A 19,516-nucleotide genomic window follows, 5' to 3' on the forward strand; every position below is an offset into this window, starting at 1 on the left:
CTATAAATTGGAATAGTTTTGAGCTGATTTAAGGAGAATTTTTCCCTCTTTTTAGCATCGCCGATCTAAGTGACGATTTTGCGAGTTTAAACACACTTCACCCTATGCTTCCGGACCCGGAAGTCGGATCCGGATAAAATTCAAATGCGTTCTATGGGGCCATAATCCCATTCATTTGATTCTTAGTTTGAAAAAATCGGTTGAGTGATCACTAGGAAAGTGATTGAGTTTCATTTTAAAGATTTTGAACACTATTTACGTAACTTCCGGAACAGAATTCCGGGAACTGGCATGTCCCATGTAAGTTTGTGGGGTCTTCAACTTACAGGACCTGGTAACTACAGTTATTAATTATTATGAATTATTAAAAATTATTAAAAATAATTATCATCATTTTACCGTCTACTTCTATGAAGGCAAACAGGAAGTCAGATCCATAACAAATTAAAAAAATTTCTACAGGGTCCGGCACTCGAAGTGTAACCAATTAAAAAGGCCATAATTTCAGTTTGGAAAATTACTTTTACTTAATTCAAAGTACAAAATGTGTAAAAATAATACAAAATTCAGAATTTCTTGGTTCACTCGAGCTTTGTGAGACGGTGCCGAGTCCTGCTGAAACGTCCATGGTCTGCCACCGAAATGTTTGTCTGCCCACGGCTTCAAAGCAACCTCCAGAATACTTTCCCGATAATATGTCGCATTTACCTTGCCGCCAGGCTCGATGAAAACGATTGGAGAGCGCCCATCTACGAATTGCTCAATTGGAAAAATTTTCTCGTCAGAAAATACAATGTTCGGAAATTGACCGCTTTCGGCCAAACGAAGCAACTCCTTCGCTCTCTCAAGTCATCAAGTCAAGGCAAAAGGTGGTCATATCGAGCAAAAGTGAATTGATTCTGAATTTTGTATTATTTTTACACATTTTGTACTTTGAATTAAGTAAAAGTAATTTTCCAAACTGAATTTATGGCCTTTTTAATTGGTTACACTTCGAGTGCCGGACCCTGTATATGACAATAATAACCTAAGTTTGTTAAAATCGGCTCAGCTACTTCTAAGAAAAGTAATTGCATATTTTGTGTAATTTTTCGCACATTTTTCATTGTCATTCCGGAACCGGAAATCAGATCCATACCAAATTTAAAAAAATCCATGGGACGGTAGTGTCTTTTATTTGAGTCTAAGTTTGTGAGAATCGATTCAGTCATCTCCGAGAAAAGTAAGTGCAAATTATTCTCTCTCACACACTTACATATATACATACATACATATACACACACAGAAATTTTGCGTACTCGACGAATTAAGTCGAATGGTAAATGATAGTCTGCCTTCGGGTCTCGGTTCAAAAGTCGGTTTTCACAGTGATTGCATAGTCTTTTTATATGATATAGGTAGGTTACAATATGACAAAAAGAACTATACAAGAAAAAAAAGTACCATAATATCAATTTGCGTTGCGTTGTGATGATAGTTCCCACGGATAGGCGGATTGCCCACTGATATCATCATGTTTTTTTATTCAACATATGCGGTCGTCTTTTCTAGATTGTTGCATTCAAACGATTCAAAAACGCTATGTAGTGTTCGCTATTGATTGATTTTTGTTTCTCAAGATGTTCGATGAAGATTATACCATGTTTATCCCAAAGTAATGAAACCGTAACCTTCCCAGCTGATTTTTTTGGCTTTGGACACTTCGGCAGCAGTTCACTCAGATGATGATCGTTTTGATTTCGGATTGAAATGAAGCATCCATGTTTCATCCATTGTCACATATCGACGCAAAAAATCGGATCTATTATGTGTAAACATTGTTAAACTCTGTTACGAGCCATCAGCTTTCAACGTATTTGTTTTTGGACGACTGTGAGCCGACTAGAGAAAGAATTTTCTCAAGGTCAAACGTTCATGTATAATTGTAAGTGCACTGCCTTCTGATATCTTTACGGCCTCAGCTATATCAGTCAATTGCTTCAATATACGATTATATATAATCCATTTGTGAGTTTTTTTGTTTTCTGGAATAACCTCCTTAATTGAACGACCAGAACGTTCACCTCCATCGGTGTCTGTACGACCACGCTTAAATTCAGCAAACAAATGGTTCTTTTCGATGAATCAGAGTTCGGATAACAGTTTTGAGCCCATTGCTGAGCTTCTCCAATATTTTTGTAATGAAGAAGTAATGATAAATTTACACACAGAATTTTTATGAATTCATTGTTTTGAAAATGACAAAAGTAGCTTCTCTGAAATGGCTGTCTCTTTTTTCTAACTGATGTGATGACATTTCACACATGGACATGGACGGCAATATTGACGAAGGATCAGGGTCATTTCGCCGAAAGCCGTTTCGCCGGATGCCATTTCGCCGGAAGAGTCATTTCGTCGAAAGCCATTTCGCCTAAAGGATCATTTCGCCGAAAGCCGTTTCGTCAAAAAGGTAATTTTGCCGATATTCGTCATTAGTCTTAATATCGTAATTGGAATTGATAAAAAAAAGACAAATAAAAAGTGATTATGTTTACTCCCGTTTTGTTGACCTACAATCGTACTTCTGATATGATCCAGAGACTCGTATAATTTTTGTAGGTTTATTCATGATCCTCAGAACGGAATTCCCAAAATAACTTGTTGACTTTATTAGTGTAGCTATCAGACAATTGTTTGCGGAATTTACCGATAACTGAGTGCAGATGGAAAAATATCTAATGCATCTTTCGTCGGAAAATTGAAGCAAAGGAATTCAGCTTTGAGAAGACCGGTCAAACGAGGCAGTTACAGGTTTGTATGCAAGAGGCCGCCGCTTCCGACGGCGGGTCGGCGGCCAACTCAGCTGGCGTCGTCATTTTTTCTTAGGTTATGTGGCTGGGTCACATGTGGAGATATCAATGCAAAAAGATATTTTTGACCCTAAAAAATTACCCTTTCGATGAAATGGCTTTTTCGGCGAAATGACCCTTTCGGCGAAACGACTTTCGGCGAAATGACCCATTCGGCGAAACGACTTTCGGCGAAATGGCATTCGGCGAAATGACCCGCTCACATTGACGAACGGGCTCATACAGACACACAGATCAATAGTTAGCCTAGTACATTTTTTTAATGGCCCTCTACACTTCTCCGCACCAAAAAACTCACATTTGGAGCCCCCTGGAAACGAACTCATACAACCTCAGCTTGAAAAAATGACTATAACAACAATATATAAAAATATAAACATGACGCTAACAAGCTAATGTTATTACTAATAACGTTTATATATTAGCGAAGAAGGCAATAAACTATTTATACTAGATAAGAGCTCCCAGTGGAATATAAGATTCCTTTCTGAATAAGAATGGGTTATTTCAGAGCTTACAATATACCGTGTATAAACCATTAAGAATCATGTAAATCACACTTTGTTGAAGTAACTTTTTCTTAACCAGTTAAAAAGCGTATTGAAAATATCAAAAAGTAATTCAATCTCAGAAGATGGATGATCAGGCTTCTTTAAAAAAAGCTGTGTCACACTCGGCTTACTGAATAAACACTGCTGTTAACGCACCTTCGGTCGACGCACCGTACTGAGACAACCTCCACTCTAAAACCTATGGATCTTTCACATGATTCGAAGGAAGTGATCAGAAGTGTCATTCTTATGAACAGGATATGATAAAAGTGAGTTGTGATGGTGAGGTTCGTTGGCAGGCAGTATTAATTATTAAATTTATTGGTTATAGTTATCAAAACTCAGGAATTATAAGCACGTTAAGAATTTGAGATAGGCTCAAGTTAGGTGCCGTTTCAAGTATTGATAAATTGGTATGATTGATTACATTTTACATATTACACATTTGCACTGAATTAACCTCAATATAATTAGTTAGGCAAAACGTTTCAACCGTATTCAAACTGCATTGAAAAATTTATATATATATATATATCGGCGGTAAACCAGTTAGGTTCTCTATCTCGGATAGTGTGTTATTCCACTGAAGACAAGTGAACGGACAGGAGAAAACTAAACGTGAGACGAATGTAATCCCTTCAATGAATTATGTATGAATTAGTATGTTTCAGGAAATTTTTAATACCTTTTCATTTCAACCATCGAATAAATATTAAAAATTTGAAAATATCTTCTGCTCTGTTTGCGCCGAAACAACAACTGCCCACAACTCAACCAGTCTAGATAGCCTACTTCAATTAGGTTTTACACGAACATGACATAACCTCACACAATGAACGGAATGAACTTTTTTGGACAGCCGCCGATGGTTTGTTTACAGTTTAAAAGTTCATCAGAGGTTCATCGTTCGAATGTAAAAATTGCAAGTCGCCTCACACTAAACAGATTTATACAAATATCGCTCCTTGATGCTGGAAACACATACAGGGCAATCTTTTTAGTTCTTTTCACTGTGGAACACGTTTTTAACAGGCTTTGAATGATATTTTAAAACTAATCATACTTAGAGTAACAAAAACTTATTTAGCTATTGGAGCAGGAAAAAGTCCTAACGAGATGACTGTAGCACTTATTCAAAAGGGCAAAAAACCTACTCTTCTTTTCATATCGTACTTAATGGTTACTTTAAATGAAAGATCAATAAATGAATGAATAAATGAAATTAGTGAATGAATGAATGAATGAATGAGTGAATGAATAAAAGACTGAATGAGTGAATAAGTGAATGAATGAATGAGATTAATAAAAGTGAATGAATGAATGAAATTAATAAAAGTTGGACACAATATTGAAAGTAATTATGTAAAGTTATTTGATTGAAAGAGAAAGAAATAGATGCTAAAAAAAAATACATTATTGGAACAAAGGAACATAATACTATCAAACATTTATTACATAGAATCTGTAATTTCGATGATAGTCTCCTCGGTTCGTCTAGTATGGAATGAATTATCTATATTATAGGTGACCTAATTCCACCTTCAATGCATTTTAGAAAATCCTAGCTGATCAAATGACGTAAATTTTTAGTCTTGATGAGTTAACGTCTTTTTTAAATGAATTTTTCAGGTACTGACTGTAGTTTGCACTTGGCTAGCAAGTGTGACTGTATGAATCTGTATGTACTGACTATCTGTCAAGCAGATACCAGTAAGTAATAGGCTTAAGATACTTTATTCAAAGCCTTCCAAAAGTGTGCATTCTTACTATCTTTTCACTAACTCATGAATATCACGTAGAAAGCATTGTTCATTTTTAAAGGGACCAGCCATGAAGCCATTTTTTCACTTTTTCAAAATTAGTAAAGTCCTGCTCGCCCAGTGCGAGAAACAACGATGAGAACAAATGATAGTCGGAAGGGGTCAAATCTGGGGAGTATAATGATTGAAGTAAAAGTTTCTATCTGGGTTCAGAAATGATGTTTTGACCGCTCCGTACTGGTATTGTCTTCGTTCAACAATACGGCATCTTCAAATTTTTTTGGTTGTCAAAATTTTGTGGCATGTTTGCCGTAAGCTTCAACAGGAGCTCGATGGGATACAGCAGTAGTTTTTTTTAAACAAAGTAATGAATCATTATGTCTCGTCAGTTCTTCACTAAATGTTTTAAACTCTAACTTACTTAATTTATGAAACAGATATGGTTTTTTGGATTGTAATGATACAGCAAAGATTACGCAATAGCTTCAACGGTGAACTTATCCTTGTTCGTCTACTGAAAACATCCTGCATGAATAAACTGGTACTCCTTAATCATTTCACGAACTTACTTTGTGATGTAATGAGACATGTTGCATAATTTTTTAATCATGGCTATTTCTCTGTATACCATCATGATGACATTGTTCTTTTTATTTATTCATCATTTACGAAATATAAAAGAGAAATCGATCATAAATGTACTCGGGTCAAACTCAATTTGTATAACAATGAATCTTTCACTATTCATTTTTGTCTGCTCCAGTTGGCAGCGACACATCGGGCGATCCGTCCGTCCGTCCGTCCATCCGTCCGTCCGTCCATCCGTCCGTCCGTCCGTCCATCCGTCCGTCCGGCTGTTCAGTGATTTGAATAGACAGTTCTGCGTTGCTAAATCGGTACAGTAGATTTAGCTCAAATTGTATTCTTAAAACTTATCAAATAACGACATGGCATCCAAATTGTAAGAAAATAAAATTCATTTCACGCGTGCCATTTGAGTTATAGGACATATGTTTGACAGAAAACCGAACTCCTGCACAACCAACTGTTGTTTTGCATATTTGATTGTATTATACCGGCGAAAAGTAGCCGATGTACTCGCTCTTTACGCTTCCCTCAGCCATGACGAAATAGAATGTATTAGGTTCGCATTAATGCCTGAGCCTTGCAAATTGTGCCGTCCACAAAGCAACAGAATGGAAATAAATGTAGAAAACACCAACGGTGGCGGTGGTGGCGTCGGTGACGACGACGACGACGACGACGCTTCAATGAAAATGTTGATGGAGATTTTCAATAGATGAAATTGCAAATTCAGTACCTACCGGTATTGTAACTCAACCAGCTGTACTTCATTTAACATATCCGCCGATCGGCTAGCCTCCGTGGCCTGGAAAGTGGCACTCCGTGATTTGCATTTCCTCTGTGGAGTCTATGAATCACCACCGTTTTAGGCGAATGGGAACACTACTGAGTTTGTTTACATATTTGGCTTTCGCATTCATGGTCCTTAAATTATTTTGCATATTGAGCTGATTGTCATAGATCATCATACAGGCCGAAAACGGGATGCAATTTATTAGAGGATGTCATTTTTCTGAAAGTCGGAATGTCAAGAGGACGAAATGTCGAAGCATAAAAATATTCGTTATATAAAAATAAATGACCGGCTCCATTAAAATATACAAAGAAGAATGCCTCCAAAAGCGTCTACTGTTCTTTCTCTGGTCCCACGAAGGTGACACTCTGTTTTGGCTGAATTTGGCATCGTGCTATTACGTGAAACGTGTGATGGAGTTGTACGAAGACAACGATATTGTTTCTATTCGCCAAACTCGACAGATATTTAGGATTCCAATGAGAAAATTCTGAACGATTGAAATCGTCTTCGAGAAACAGGAAAGGTCGTCAAAAACGACAATGGTTTGAAGAAAGAAAGTGGATAAGAAATATGGCCCAACTGTTGCACAGGATTTGAGGGGAAGCATTAAGTCTAAGGTGTGAACATTCAGCCTAGGAGAGGAGGCAGAACAAATCAACTTTGCTCAAACATAGCTAATAAGCGTTTATTTGTTTCTTAAAAGTATAAAAAAATCGAACGAAAATGAATTGAGGATCATTTTTGTCTATTGCGTTTTTTCGAGTACAGTTTTTTCTATTTTCCAATTTATTCCTCATTGGTCGGGATTGCATAATCAGTCAGGTACGATGCCGTAGTCTCTATAACTAGGTGCTGCTCGGAACTTCGAAGAGAGCAGTCATTTATCAAAATGATTTTGCATACACAAAGTGCGCACGATAATATGGAAAGCGCAGAAGTTAAAGATTAAATCTCTGCACCTGCGTAAAGCCAAGACTGAACTTCCAAGAAAAAGAATTCATGTCAGTTTCATCACGATCAGGCGACATTGCAAGAAGGGAAGCTTCAATGCCTTTCTAGAGGCTTGAAACCATATGGAAAAACGCCAGAGCGGAGAAACATAATGATCACAATTGATCGAGAATAATTTTTCGCAGATGAAGCTTCTTTTTGGGTATGGGTTCTAGTGAAGCGTGCCTGGTTAGGAAACAGAATCGATTTCATTTCGCGTTTCGTTATGGCCTGCTTCTCCAAGTGCGGGTTTGGCTGTATGAATCTTTTCGCGCAGAATTTGAATGCAAAAAAACCACACGAGAGCAAACAGGTATATTTAGTCGGTAACATAATTCTTAATGGTTACAATAGTGAATTTTTTTTCCATGTATTCAAAGTAGTACACGTTTACTTTTGTGCATATTTTCATATACGCTAATATAAGCAATTTCTAATGCGTTCTTAAAAACTTCAATCGTATCGAATTATACAGTTACAGATACACTTTTCTTTAGATTTCAATCACTTTCATTCCTTTTGAAAAGATTTCAGTACTTTGATTCTTCGATAAAGAATTTTTGCTCACTCATTCTTCCAGAGGAACTAATTTTTTTGAACCAATCGCGAACGGATTGTTTTGTATGTTGTGCAACGTCCTTTCGAAAGGGGCAATCTTGCTGTTTCATGGCGGTATTTTTCACTTGGATGCAGTGCCGCTTTTACGTATTAATGGGCTCATGGACAAGATTTATTTGTGTGCCCCTAACTAACTAACTAACTAACTAAATTTTCTCGTGCCTTTACAAATGAAACCAAAAGCCCGCAAAAAATTACACTCGCTGCTTTTCTACCTCCTCTGGCTCATATCTAATGGATTGTCGTTTGGCAGTAAAAATCGGCGAATACTTTTCCAATAAGCTTATCGCTTCGTCCGGAATTCCACAGGGTAGCCTTCTCGGACCTTCAATATTTTTATTGTACTTCAACGATGTCATCTTTACTTTAGGGGGTCCTCGTCTATTGTTTATTGATGACGTTAAGATGTACTATTACATTCGAAGCCCAGAAGATGTAGGATTTCTACAACGACAGTTATTGAGATTCACCGAGTGGTGTAAAGTTAACCGTATGAAATTGAATCCCGATAAATGCTCGACCATTACATTTTCGAAGAAAAAAGAGCCATTCCATATCGAATACTTTCTGGAAGGATCCCCAATAGTCAGGACGACGTGAGGTAAACACCTTGGTGTTGATCTCGATGCGCTACCGACATTGAAGCAACACATCAGCTATATTGTTTCTAAAGCTTCCGCAACTTAGAATTTGTAATGAGGATGGCTACACATTTTACAGACGTATACTGCTTAAAATCTCTATACTGCTGTCGTTCAACCCTGGAGTACTATTCTGTTGTTTGAAATCCTCACAACTTAAACGGTGCTCGTAGCATCGAATCGATACAACGCAGATTCATTCGCTTCGCTCTTCGCCGTTTACCGTGGAACAATCCTAACCAACTATCAAGCTACGGGAGACGCGGGTTACTAATCGGTCTCGATACACTACAAGTTCGACGAGATGTTGCACGTGATTTATTAATAGCAGATGTTTTGAATGATAAGATTGACTGTCCTGTTTTGCTCCGCGAAATTAATATCAACGCATGTTCTTCATTTATCTAGACGAGATTGGATACTTATTCACGGATGAAAATCTACTGCCGGAACCATGAGTGAAAATCATGAAATCATGAATCATATCTATCATGAAAAATAAGTCATGATTTCATGAATGAAACATGAATGATGTGTTATTTTTCATGATATCAATAATGTTGTTCATGAAATTTTATAAAAAGACATGGTTCATGATTTGATGATTAAAATATCATGGTACCGGCGATAGATTTTTACCGGTGTTGCACCTCAGAAGTGAACAAACGGGTGGAGTTTGTGCATCTAAAAATGGGAATCAAAAAGAAGAACTTAAATTTTCGACACGCACACTGGAAACCATATGTGATAGGGTTAAAAAATTGGGAAATTGTTAAGTAAGACTGAATAAGTCATGTGAGCAAAAAAACTATTATTCTGAGGGACCACAGTAGAAGTCGTACTGTAACATATGATCAACAAATTATTCAAGTAAGGTTTAAAAAAAAATTAAAGATAATTGTCGGATGACGATATTTCCAAAATACCATACAATTATCTAAAAGCGCCATCCGGGAAAAAAATCCACATAAACTGCACACTAACATATTAAACCTTTTTAAACTTATTTCTATAGAGCGCATCCCGAGACCCTAAGACTAGAATTAAAAAGATTGAAATCACATTCAGTGATCACACAGTCTTTTTCCACGAAGCTAGGTTTAAATAAAATATACAATTAGCATTAATATTAGAGACCACCCGTGTGTTCATTGCTCTGTGTAGCCGGCTACCGAGAATACGTTGCAATTTTATCGTGTTTTTGTATTAATATGTGAATACCTACTAAAATACAATTTTTTTTCCAAAACTCGTGAAATTCCGTACAGCCTGCTGTCAGGAGATTCGCTACCAGTTCATACATTTAATTCATTATGATTTGTTTTTTCAATAGACCAAAATAATAAAATACCAAATGGATCCTCCTCGCAGTCTAAACTATATTTAGATACGTCCTAGTTAAGCACGGATCTCTCTCGGAACGATCTCACCAGTATCCTATTTTTTCCTATTCGCATTGCTATAAACAACGCAATATGGTCTGTCTACTAAAAAAAACAAACACTCGCGGATGGGTTTGCTGCAGACTAATTTTGGATTTTAAGCTTGAATCACACGACTTGTTAATTTTTACACATTCCATATAAATCTGATAACTTATATTTGATAATACCGACAATGATATGGAGATGGCGCTTCGATCGTTTAACATTGTTTAATTTGGGGCGGTAAATTCACAGTTTCCATCGTTTGAACATTTTTTTGTTTCGCACTTTTCACAAATCAAAACACACTCGTCACAATTGCACTATCACTCAAAATAACTGTTTCGATCAATTACTTTACTATAAGTTGTTTGATACACATTGAAACTTGACTTTTTTTAAAAGCAATCATCATACTCCTAGTGATGCCAGCTCAGGTTCAAATTAAATACACAATACCAATAAATATTTTAACTAAATGTTATCATCAATTGAGATCTTCTTTCCATTCCTCTTCTTCATTTGAAATAGGCTCCTGAAATCTGACAAAATAATTTATTTAGGGATTACCCTTATTACAAGTAGGGCACATAATCAATTTCACTATCTTTACGTTTCGACTCAGATTCGTCAGTGCAGAGCAGTTCAAATTGAACTGCTTAGTACAAACTTAAACAGTTCAACTTGAATGAAATCAATGACAGGATTTCGTCGTTACTTATTTTCTTGCGAGAGAGACATTATCGTTACCTTTTACTGTCCATACTTGCATCTTAGTCGCATATGGAGAATAGGAAAGTTGAGAAAAAAAGATTCGTCCTTTAACTTTTTCGTTTTTTTTGCGTTAAAAAACGTTAAACACTGGTATTATAGCACAGGTACATAAAATTAATTAACTTCGCGCTATATGGGACTGATATGCGAGTATTCTGTACATGGGACATACAAGAGTAGCTATTTTTTCATATTTTACTGAACAAATCCCCTTTTTTGTGCAAATTCTGGAAATGATATGAAGTATAGTTTCATTGATCAAACTAACTCGAAAAACTATAATGTACTGATATACGGATATAGGCAGTTCAACCAAGGCTTAAGAGCGATTTGTTCACTTGTCGCGTTATCTTACATTGTTTCGTCATCTCTGTTGTTGTTATATTCGATTTACTAGAGCCGAATTTTCTTTCAGAAATACTGAAGGTGTTCGGAGTTGTAGATATCATTTTGCCAGATTTCTCAAAGGCTCATCGAACTAAGAACTGTAAGTATTAACATGTGTCCAGCTGATTTTTATCATTTTCGAAATATTAGGTCATGTTTACAACGATCTTCTTTATATTGATAGACAAGTAGTATTTTTACCTTCTAGAAGGAATAATTAAACGAAAATTACTTCAATTACGATAAGTGCACTTGAACATGCTAATCAGATGATTTTTCTGAGTTAAGAGATCACTGACCACAATACCGAAGCTGCTACAATCAACAAAAAAAAGGTTAAAAATAAGTCTATTAAAAACAATCCCGTTCGTTCACGGAATCGCCACATACGACAATCTCCAAGGCGAGTACGAAAGAGATAATATTATCCAAATTGCACTTTACTGTTGCTTCTGTTGATACTCGATGAATGGAATCAAACTCTTATGAGTGTAAATGAAAAAAAAAAAAACCTTTCGACAAATCGTATGCTCTCGAGAGATTCAATTGCGTCAATGCCCTGTCGGAATGGTTGTCGGATCGAGTGCACCCGAGCCCAAGCCGTCTGGGTGATTTTACGTGGCGAGTAAGTCTTACTTTTGCTTTGTTTACGCTCTGAAGTACTGCAATCAACAGGCTGCTTTTGATAACGTAATGAGTTTATTATTCCAGACGATTGCGAACGCAAAATGATAAAAAGTTGGCAGTTTTGAGACGTGTTTGCAGTTGATGTGGATGTAAAGGTACAGTCGGAATGACAATTAGGATTAACCAGGAAGTTTGTCAAGATGTTAACAAACAATAATCATTCACACAAAGAAATTAACACTTCAAATTTCGCTCAGAGAAATTCAAATTATAATCAATTTCAACCATATTCTGCAAAAAAAGTAGATTATAACAAATCAGAAGATACTTATAATTACGTAACGGTCGACGTTACTTCCCATTTTCTATACACCAACAGTAAAAATAACATCTCCTGTTAAAGACGTGATTCCTTTGCCACCTGAACGCCATAACCACACATCAATGTGCGATAAAAATGTTTCAGATTTCATCAAAGATACTTCTTCCGCATATCCCACATAGTAAGCAAATTTTAAGGATAGTGATGGGAAAACAAAAGTTCATCATGCCAGTTCAATGTCAAAACGACACCCATCGCGAAGTAACTGTATTTTGATAGCGGAAGAAAACAGAAAATACACTGTGCGATCGCCAACGACGTCGATGGTGACGCCAACGCCGCTAAATAGCTGAGGAACGCAAACAAAAACAGAGCGAAAAACAAACCGCGTCATCACAGCATCGTACGAGTTCTAGTCGTTTTTATGGACCTGGCGAAACAGTGGTCAGTGATGAGGTTCGGCGATAACCAGAATGTGCCGTCCATCAGTGAATGGACTGAACGAACGTATTTATCTAATGAATTAATATGAATTGTTGATATACGACAGGCATTTTTGACAAATAACACACTCGATTGATCTGTATAAGTTGGGGACTCTTATTTGAAAACAATCTTCCAGTTTGACAAAGCCATTACAAGCGATTTGTTACGAAACAATGCAAAATATTAACTTTTGCATCATCGGTGTCTCTACGACCACACTTGAAGTCAGCAAACCAAAGTTTTATTGTTGTTTCTGATGAAGTATCCATAACACTTTTCAAACCATTGCTTCGCTTGAACGGAATTTTTTCCCATCAAAAATCAGTGCAAAATTAGAACACGAAATTGTTTTTGATCCATTGTTCTGAAAAAAACAAAAGTAGCGTCACTCTTAGTACAATAACTCACAAACTAATTAATAGAACATCATGTAATTTCAACAGCTGTCTATTAAAGATTAGTATTAACTGAAAAAAAGCTGACTGCAATAAAACTAGCGCCATCTATGTCTTAGGCCCGGGACTTTTCAGTCCAAGTGTTATGATAGTATGATGTACATGAGAAAGGCATCATAAAATCCCTAGGTTGATTAAAACAGGTTTTTCTAAATTTCATATAGATCTAACATCCGGTTCCGAAACTATAGGGTGGAGATTGAAAAAAAAACTGCAAATCCAATAATTTCCTTCGATAGAAGAAGATTTAAAGATGAACTAATTTCTCAAGAACAGTAATTGAATTCCTCTACTTCAAAGGTTTTGTAAGTCGACGACAACTTGAATCCAAATCGAACATACCGATCTACAGGTTCCGGTTGCGGAAGTACCGGAAAAAAGAAAAGCCTTGGTATTATATTCTTTTTGTGGAATTAAGCCTTTCTGTTTCAACAGACTACGTAGCCGATTCATAGTATACATAACCATTGCATGGCTGGTGCTACGATCCTACTGACACCAAGAATCCTTCCAGGTCGGGACTCGAACATACGTCAACTGGCTTGTAAGACCAGCGCCCTATGCATCGAACCGCCAACCCGTGCATAAATAGTTCGAAACAAGGGCCTAAAACTACAAAATAAAACATACTCATTTTTCTCAAACATGGTGGGACCGATTTTCTCAAACTTAGATTTAAACAAAATGTCTTACAGTCCCATAAAAAATCCAAAATCTGATCCTGATACAATTTCCGGTTCCGGAGTTACAAGGTGTTGAGTACTTAAAATTATTAATTCAAACGACGATGCAAAAAATCGTAAAACATTTCATCCAAGGGTTCAGTTACAAGTAAAACTGGAAGTGGTACTAAGCGTCCCGGGTTAGCGGTTCAATGCATAGGGCGCTGGTCTTACAAACCAGTTGTCGTATGTTCGAGTCCCGACCTGGAAAGATTCGTAGTGTCAGTAGAATCGTAGCACCAGCCATGCACTGGATCTGTACACTCTGAATCGGCTGCGAAGTCTGTTCAAACAGAAGGTCAAATTCCACGACAGGAATGTAATACCAAGGCTTTGGTACTAAGCGTACATGTTTTTTTTTTTTTATTTTAAGTTTCGTCTTCGACTTTTCAGTACATAGTACTTCATGGTAAACTGCTACGCCACTCAGCAACATAAACCACTGAGCAGACCTGGCTGTTCGCAGATCTTAAAAGATTGCTCGCTGGTAATTTTGCTGAAACTGAGGCCAAAGATAAATCGTTCTACAAAAGTGGTATTGAAATGTTAGAGCGGCGCTGGAATGATTGCGTTGCTCTTGATGGAGATTACGTTGATGAATAAAGTTAATTTTGAACCAAAAAAGTCGTGTTCTCTTTGTTATGCCCTTTTGTTAAGAACTTTTCAGCCCATGTGTTATTTCCAGTTAGTTTTCCATCCAACTTGTTCACCTGATTTGGCTTCCTTTATCTGTTCCCAAATCTCAAGTAATTTCTAAAAAAATAATGAGAGTTTTATTTCGGAATTTTAGACCGCTACTACCGGAAGCTGAAATCGGAACCAGTATAGCAAAAGTAAGTTTGTATGGTCATCAACTAATATGACCTGCAAATTTAGAAGTTGTTTTTAGTTCTCCACGAATCGGAGTAAGGGAGTTACCTCGGACCACTTCTTTCCGTGTTGTTCTATGCAATGAATGGTCACAGTATTCTCTTGGACAAACTTCAATGCTACGGCATCAGGGGCATCGCGAATTCTATTATCAGTAGCTACTTGACAAACAAAAAACAATTCGTGTCCATCGAGGGCGACTGTAGCAATCTTGCTGCCATAAACATTGGAGGGCCACAGGGTAGCAATATAGGACCACTATTATTCCTTTTGTATATTAATGATATAGCTAACCTGCAACTCACAGGGAGTCCGCGGTTATTTGCCGACGACACCGCTTTATTTCATCCTAACAATGACATCAATGCTATTATAAACTCAATGGAGAGCGATTTAAGTATATTAGATCAATATTTTAGTGCAAGCGACATTTTAAGCACAGACTGAGCGAGATAATTAATGTAGTTCTTTAATGTAGTCCTTGTTTTACAAACTGTCAACAGCATCAATCAAATTCCACTGGGGTTCCACTATATTTTTTAATAGTGTTTAATACAAAAAAAAATCTATCGATTGAAGTTGTTCTGATGGCGATTTTGAATTTTTTTACGAGTTTTGTTCGACCCTCTAAGTGATGGTATAAAATTTTTAACACAGTTTACCCTATAATTCCAGAATCGGTAGTCGGATTCAGATGAAATTCAGAAGTGTTGTATAGAATTACCATTCATTCATTCATTCATTTAAATCTATGTTTGTAAAATCGGTCACGCCATCTTTGAAAAAAGTTATTTGAAATTGGAATTTTCACACTAATCATTTTATAATTCCGGAACCGGAAGTTGGATCCAGACGAAATTCAGCAGTTTCGTAAAGGACCATTAGACCATTCATGTTAATCTAATTTTGTGGAATTCGAAAATAACAAAAATGGGCTATAAATTGGAACAGTTTTGATCCTAACTAAAATAAATGTTGCTCCTTTGCTCGTCGCCGGTATATAATTTTTTCACCAGGCGATTCTGGAACCGGAAGCTAGATCCAGATCAAATTCTGCAATTTTATATGGGGTCATAGGACCTTTCATTTGAATCCAAGTTTTTAATAATCGGTAACGCCATTTCTAAGGAAAGTGAGTAACTAATTTGGAATGGAAATTTTTAAACTAATCACTCTGTAATTCCGGAATCGGGAGTGGGAGTATTATAAAGTTCAGGAATTTTCTATGGGATCTTCAGGCCTTTCATTTGAATCCAAGTTTGGAAAAATCGGTTCAGCTATCTCTGAGAAAAATAAGTGCACAAAAGTTTCACATACACACAGACATTTTGCGTACTCGACAAACTGATTCGAATGGTATGTTACACTCCGCCCTCCGAGCCTCGGTTCCACAGTGATTGGATAGCCTTTTTTTGTGAGAAAGGCAAAGCATTTTAGAAATTGAAATTTTTTCTCTAATCAAAGTCGGATCCGAATAAAATGTATTATATGGGACAAAACCATTTATTTTTCTCAGTGAGTGGAAATCGAACCCAAGGTCTCCAAGAAAAGTGAATGGACACAAATGTTACATACACACATACACACGCTGGCATCGATCTACTATGTATCGTTTACTCGTCTACTTATGTATCGTCTACTACTGATTTCGAAGTTTACACTTATATAGTTCACTAAATTCGTATATGCCTTGAAGACATAAGATGAACAATCGAATTGAAAGAATGATTCTTTGGAGTATTTACCATCAAGGATGATTGCTGGATATCAGAAGTAATTCTGGGTCATTCATACGATTTTGTAATACAAACTTTGCTCGAGATGATATATTTTTGTACTGCATGCATTGTTTGAATTAGTTTGTTAGTGTACTAAATTGCTTGAAGGTCTTGTGCAAATTAAGAACTCCTTTATTTTCTCTTCTTCCGACGTTTCGGTCCTTATTGAACCTTTTTCAAGGAATCTGTAATGTTTATTGTGTCAATTATATTAAAAAAATTTAATAACAATTCATATAAACATAATTTTTTTTCGTTTCACCAGAGTTTTAAATAAAGTATGACCACTATATGGTCAGCTAGAACAAACAGACAAACGAACACCATAATTGTCGGTTAATGTTGAAAGATTTATATGAGATTCCTTGAAAAACGAAACGTCGGAAGAAGAAAAAATAAAGGAGTTCTTAATTTATACAAGACTGAAAAGCTGATGCATAACCTTCAAATACTTGTAACAGTCGTAAACAATATTTGTACTCAATTGCAATCGTTCTAATAATTCTAATAATAACTTGATATTCTGCTATTGCTACGTTTCTACTGACATTTTGAATCCTTTATCCTTTAGACACGAACATTTCCCAATTGGTTCTTTCCTATCGAATGTCTAACCATCAGAAAAAGTTCGGCAAAAAAAAAACTATATTCAAAAACACGTTCCCATCTCTAAAGTTTTGACCATAACGGCTCTTATCGAAACCTTCGCTTATCAATTATTACATATTTGTTTATCGTTTGAGTGAGTAACATCCTTCACACGCCTTACCAGTGTCAGTTTTATGGCAGCAAAAACCAAAAACCTACAGTCTGAAATAATGTTTTGAACTGTTCTTCTTTTTCCAGATCCAACCGCACACGCCCTCACTTGCCGAAGCGCCGCTGCGTGTCCTCAGGTTTTGTTTCTTGAAATTGATGGATTGGAACGAGTAGTAAGGGAAAAAAGAAGAAAAATATCCACGCCACGCCGTATAAACATGATATCATCGCGTTCGCTGCTAAACACGGTCACCGGCAATAGTGGTGGTCGCTCCGGGCTGTCAGAGAACTTGGTAATTGTCTCCAATCAAGCTTTCCTAGGCTGCAGCAGTAGCAGCTGATCCGTGGTCTAATGAGGGACACAATTCCATCTATTCCCGGAGGTCAACGAAGCGGTTCAAGTGGACGGGCCCTGTAAAAAAGTGCATTTCAATTGAAGAGCAACCAAGTGCGTTAGATATATATTACTGGGGACTGCAAAACCGACGTCAGCCGACCAGCATGGGAAAACTCAACACCATTTATGGCCAGCTCTGTTACGATAGTGGCACTGTAATAAATCGAGATGTGACTAAATATTTAAGGAATTGTGTTGCTCAAAATGGTTCCCCTTGTGCTTGTGGCAGCACCGATGCTGGCGGAGCTGCCCTTGAGCTTGGAAGAATAATCTGTCGTCGGAGCGGTTGTAGGATGATTGAACGAAGGTCAAACAGTAAAACGATATCCCGGCGGAGCGAACAGGAACGGGGTAAAGTTACTGCTTATGACAGTGCGGATGAAGATGAGTTCGAGGAACATGTCGAGCTAGTTGACGAAAGCCGACTGGCCTACCGTGCAGAGGGCAATGCCAATATCGTGCTCTCGCTGGTGGACAGTTACCGAGTGCTGCGGCTGAGGAAATCGACCGTCGCCTGTCGGGATGGCAAAGGTGAGTTGTGTACTGAAAACTGAACGACAGGTTTGAAAAGATTTCAAAATACCATGGAATTCCTCTGGTTTCCGAGGTACCACAGCTGCCGGTCGGATAGAATTTCAATCATCAATTTCCCATAACTACATATTTATATATATATATATATGCCTTCGTGTCGGTATGAGGTTTTGTGCCTGCATAGATTTACTAGAAATCCATGAACATGTCATGTTTGTTTACGACTTTTTTCACGCTAAAAATAGATCTTTATAAAGATTAACTGATTCGTTTTTGTACTAGTTTCTATCATTTCGAGTAAGTATAATGGTACAAGATAAATTTGATTCATTTTATTATACACAAAACACAATTCTGGCCTAATCCTGAAGCAAAATCTCATCTCGTATTTTTGAGAAAGGTACCGATTTTGAATTCAACTCAGCATTCGCAATATTTTCGAAGCTAACATGGAACATTCAAGTTAAATATTCCGTACGAGTACGGAACACTCATACACCAATAAGGAGGAACGAGCGAACGGCATGAGGAAGTTGAAGTCGACTCCGAGCTCAATCGCAAGGTTCATGTAAAACCGTTTTACCGGCAGCTTAAATTTTGCTTGTTGTAGCTCAACTTGTCACAGACATAGCAAAAGATGAAAAAGTTGGTTTAAGTTAAGCATTTTTGTTCTCTGCAAGTGGGAGTCAGGTCACGTGACCAGGAAGAATGAAATCGATTAGTTTCTTGTCGGCGGGGGGACAAATTTTAATGATTGTTTCATTTCAATTGTTTGACTCTGAGTGGCTGAAAAAATAAATCTGCGGAAAATTTTGGAAGGTTGGATTATGGACTTCATCAATCAACATTCGATGCATTCCCGTCTTGACTCTGAAAATGTAAAATGTCAAAATGTACTAAACATGTGCAGGCGCGTACCCAGAGGAGCGCCCTAGAGGCCCTGGCTCCTCTCGAAATCAGAAACATGAACAATATAAAGTTTAATAAATACTATGGGGCTGTTGATCCTGCAGATTACACCGTGCGATAGAGGTAATGAGAGTTTCGTGATGTTCGAAACTCGACTATCGATGAATCACGCAACCGTAGAGCCTACGATGCGAAACGCAGGATAGTGACCAGAGCTAATAAAAGTCATTTTCATTGACTCAAAATAGACGAAAATGACGAGAAATCACTGTCACTCTCAGC

At 37.1% G+C, this 19,516-nt stretch overlaps 1 protein-coding gene across 3 annotated transcripts in view; it reads left to right on the forward strand.

Moving 5' to 3' along the window:
• Positions 1-19,516, forward strand: part of LOC131428251 (inositol-pentakisphosphate 2-kinase) — a 240,145-nt gene that overhangs the window by 179,031 nt on the left and 41,598 nt on the right. For 2 of the 3 annotated variants that reach the window (XM_058592037.1, XM_058592039.1), the window contains one exon: positions 17,482-18,322. In XM_058592037.1, the coding sequence (XP_058448020.1) occupies positions 17,896-18,322 (427 nt within the window). In that variant the 5' untranslated portion in view covers positions 17,482-17,895. Of the gene's footprint in view, positions 1-11,403; positions 11,476-17,481; positions 18,323-19,516 lie in introns of all 3 variants that reach the window. The other variant, XM_058592038.1, reaches the window with a different exon arrangement.

This window comes from Malaya genurostris, chromosome 2 (genome assembly GCF_030247185.1).
Source record: "Malaya genurostris strain Urasoe2022 chromosome 2, Malgen_1.1, whole genome shotgun sequence".
Classification (NCBI taxonomy): Eukaryota; Metazoa; Arthropoda; class Insecta; order Diptera; family Culicidae; genus Malaya; species Malaya genurostris.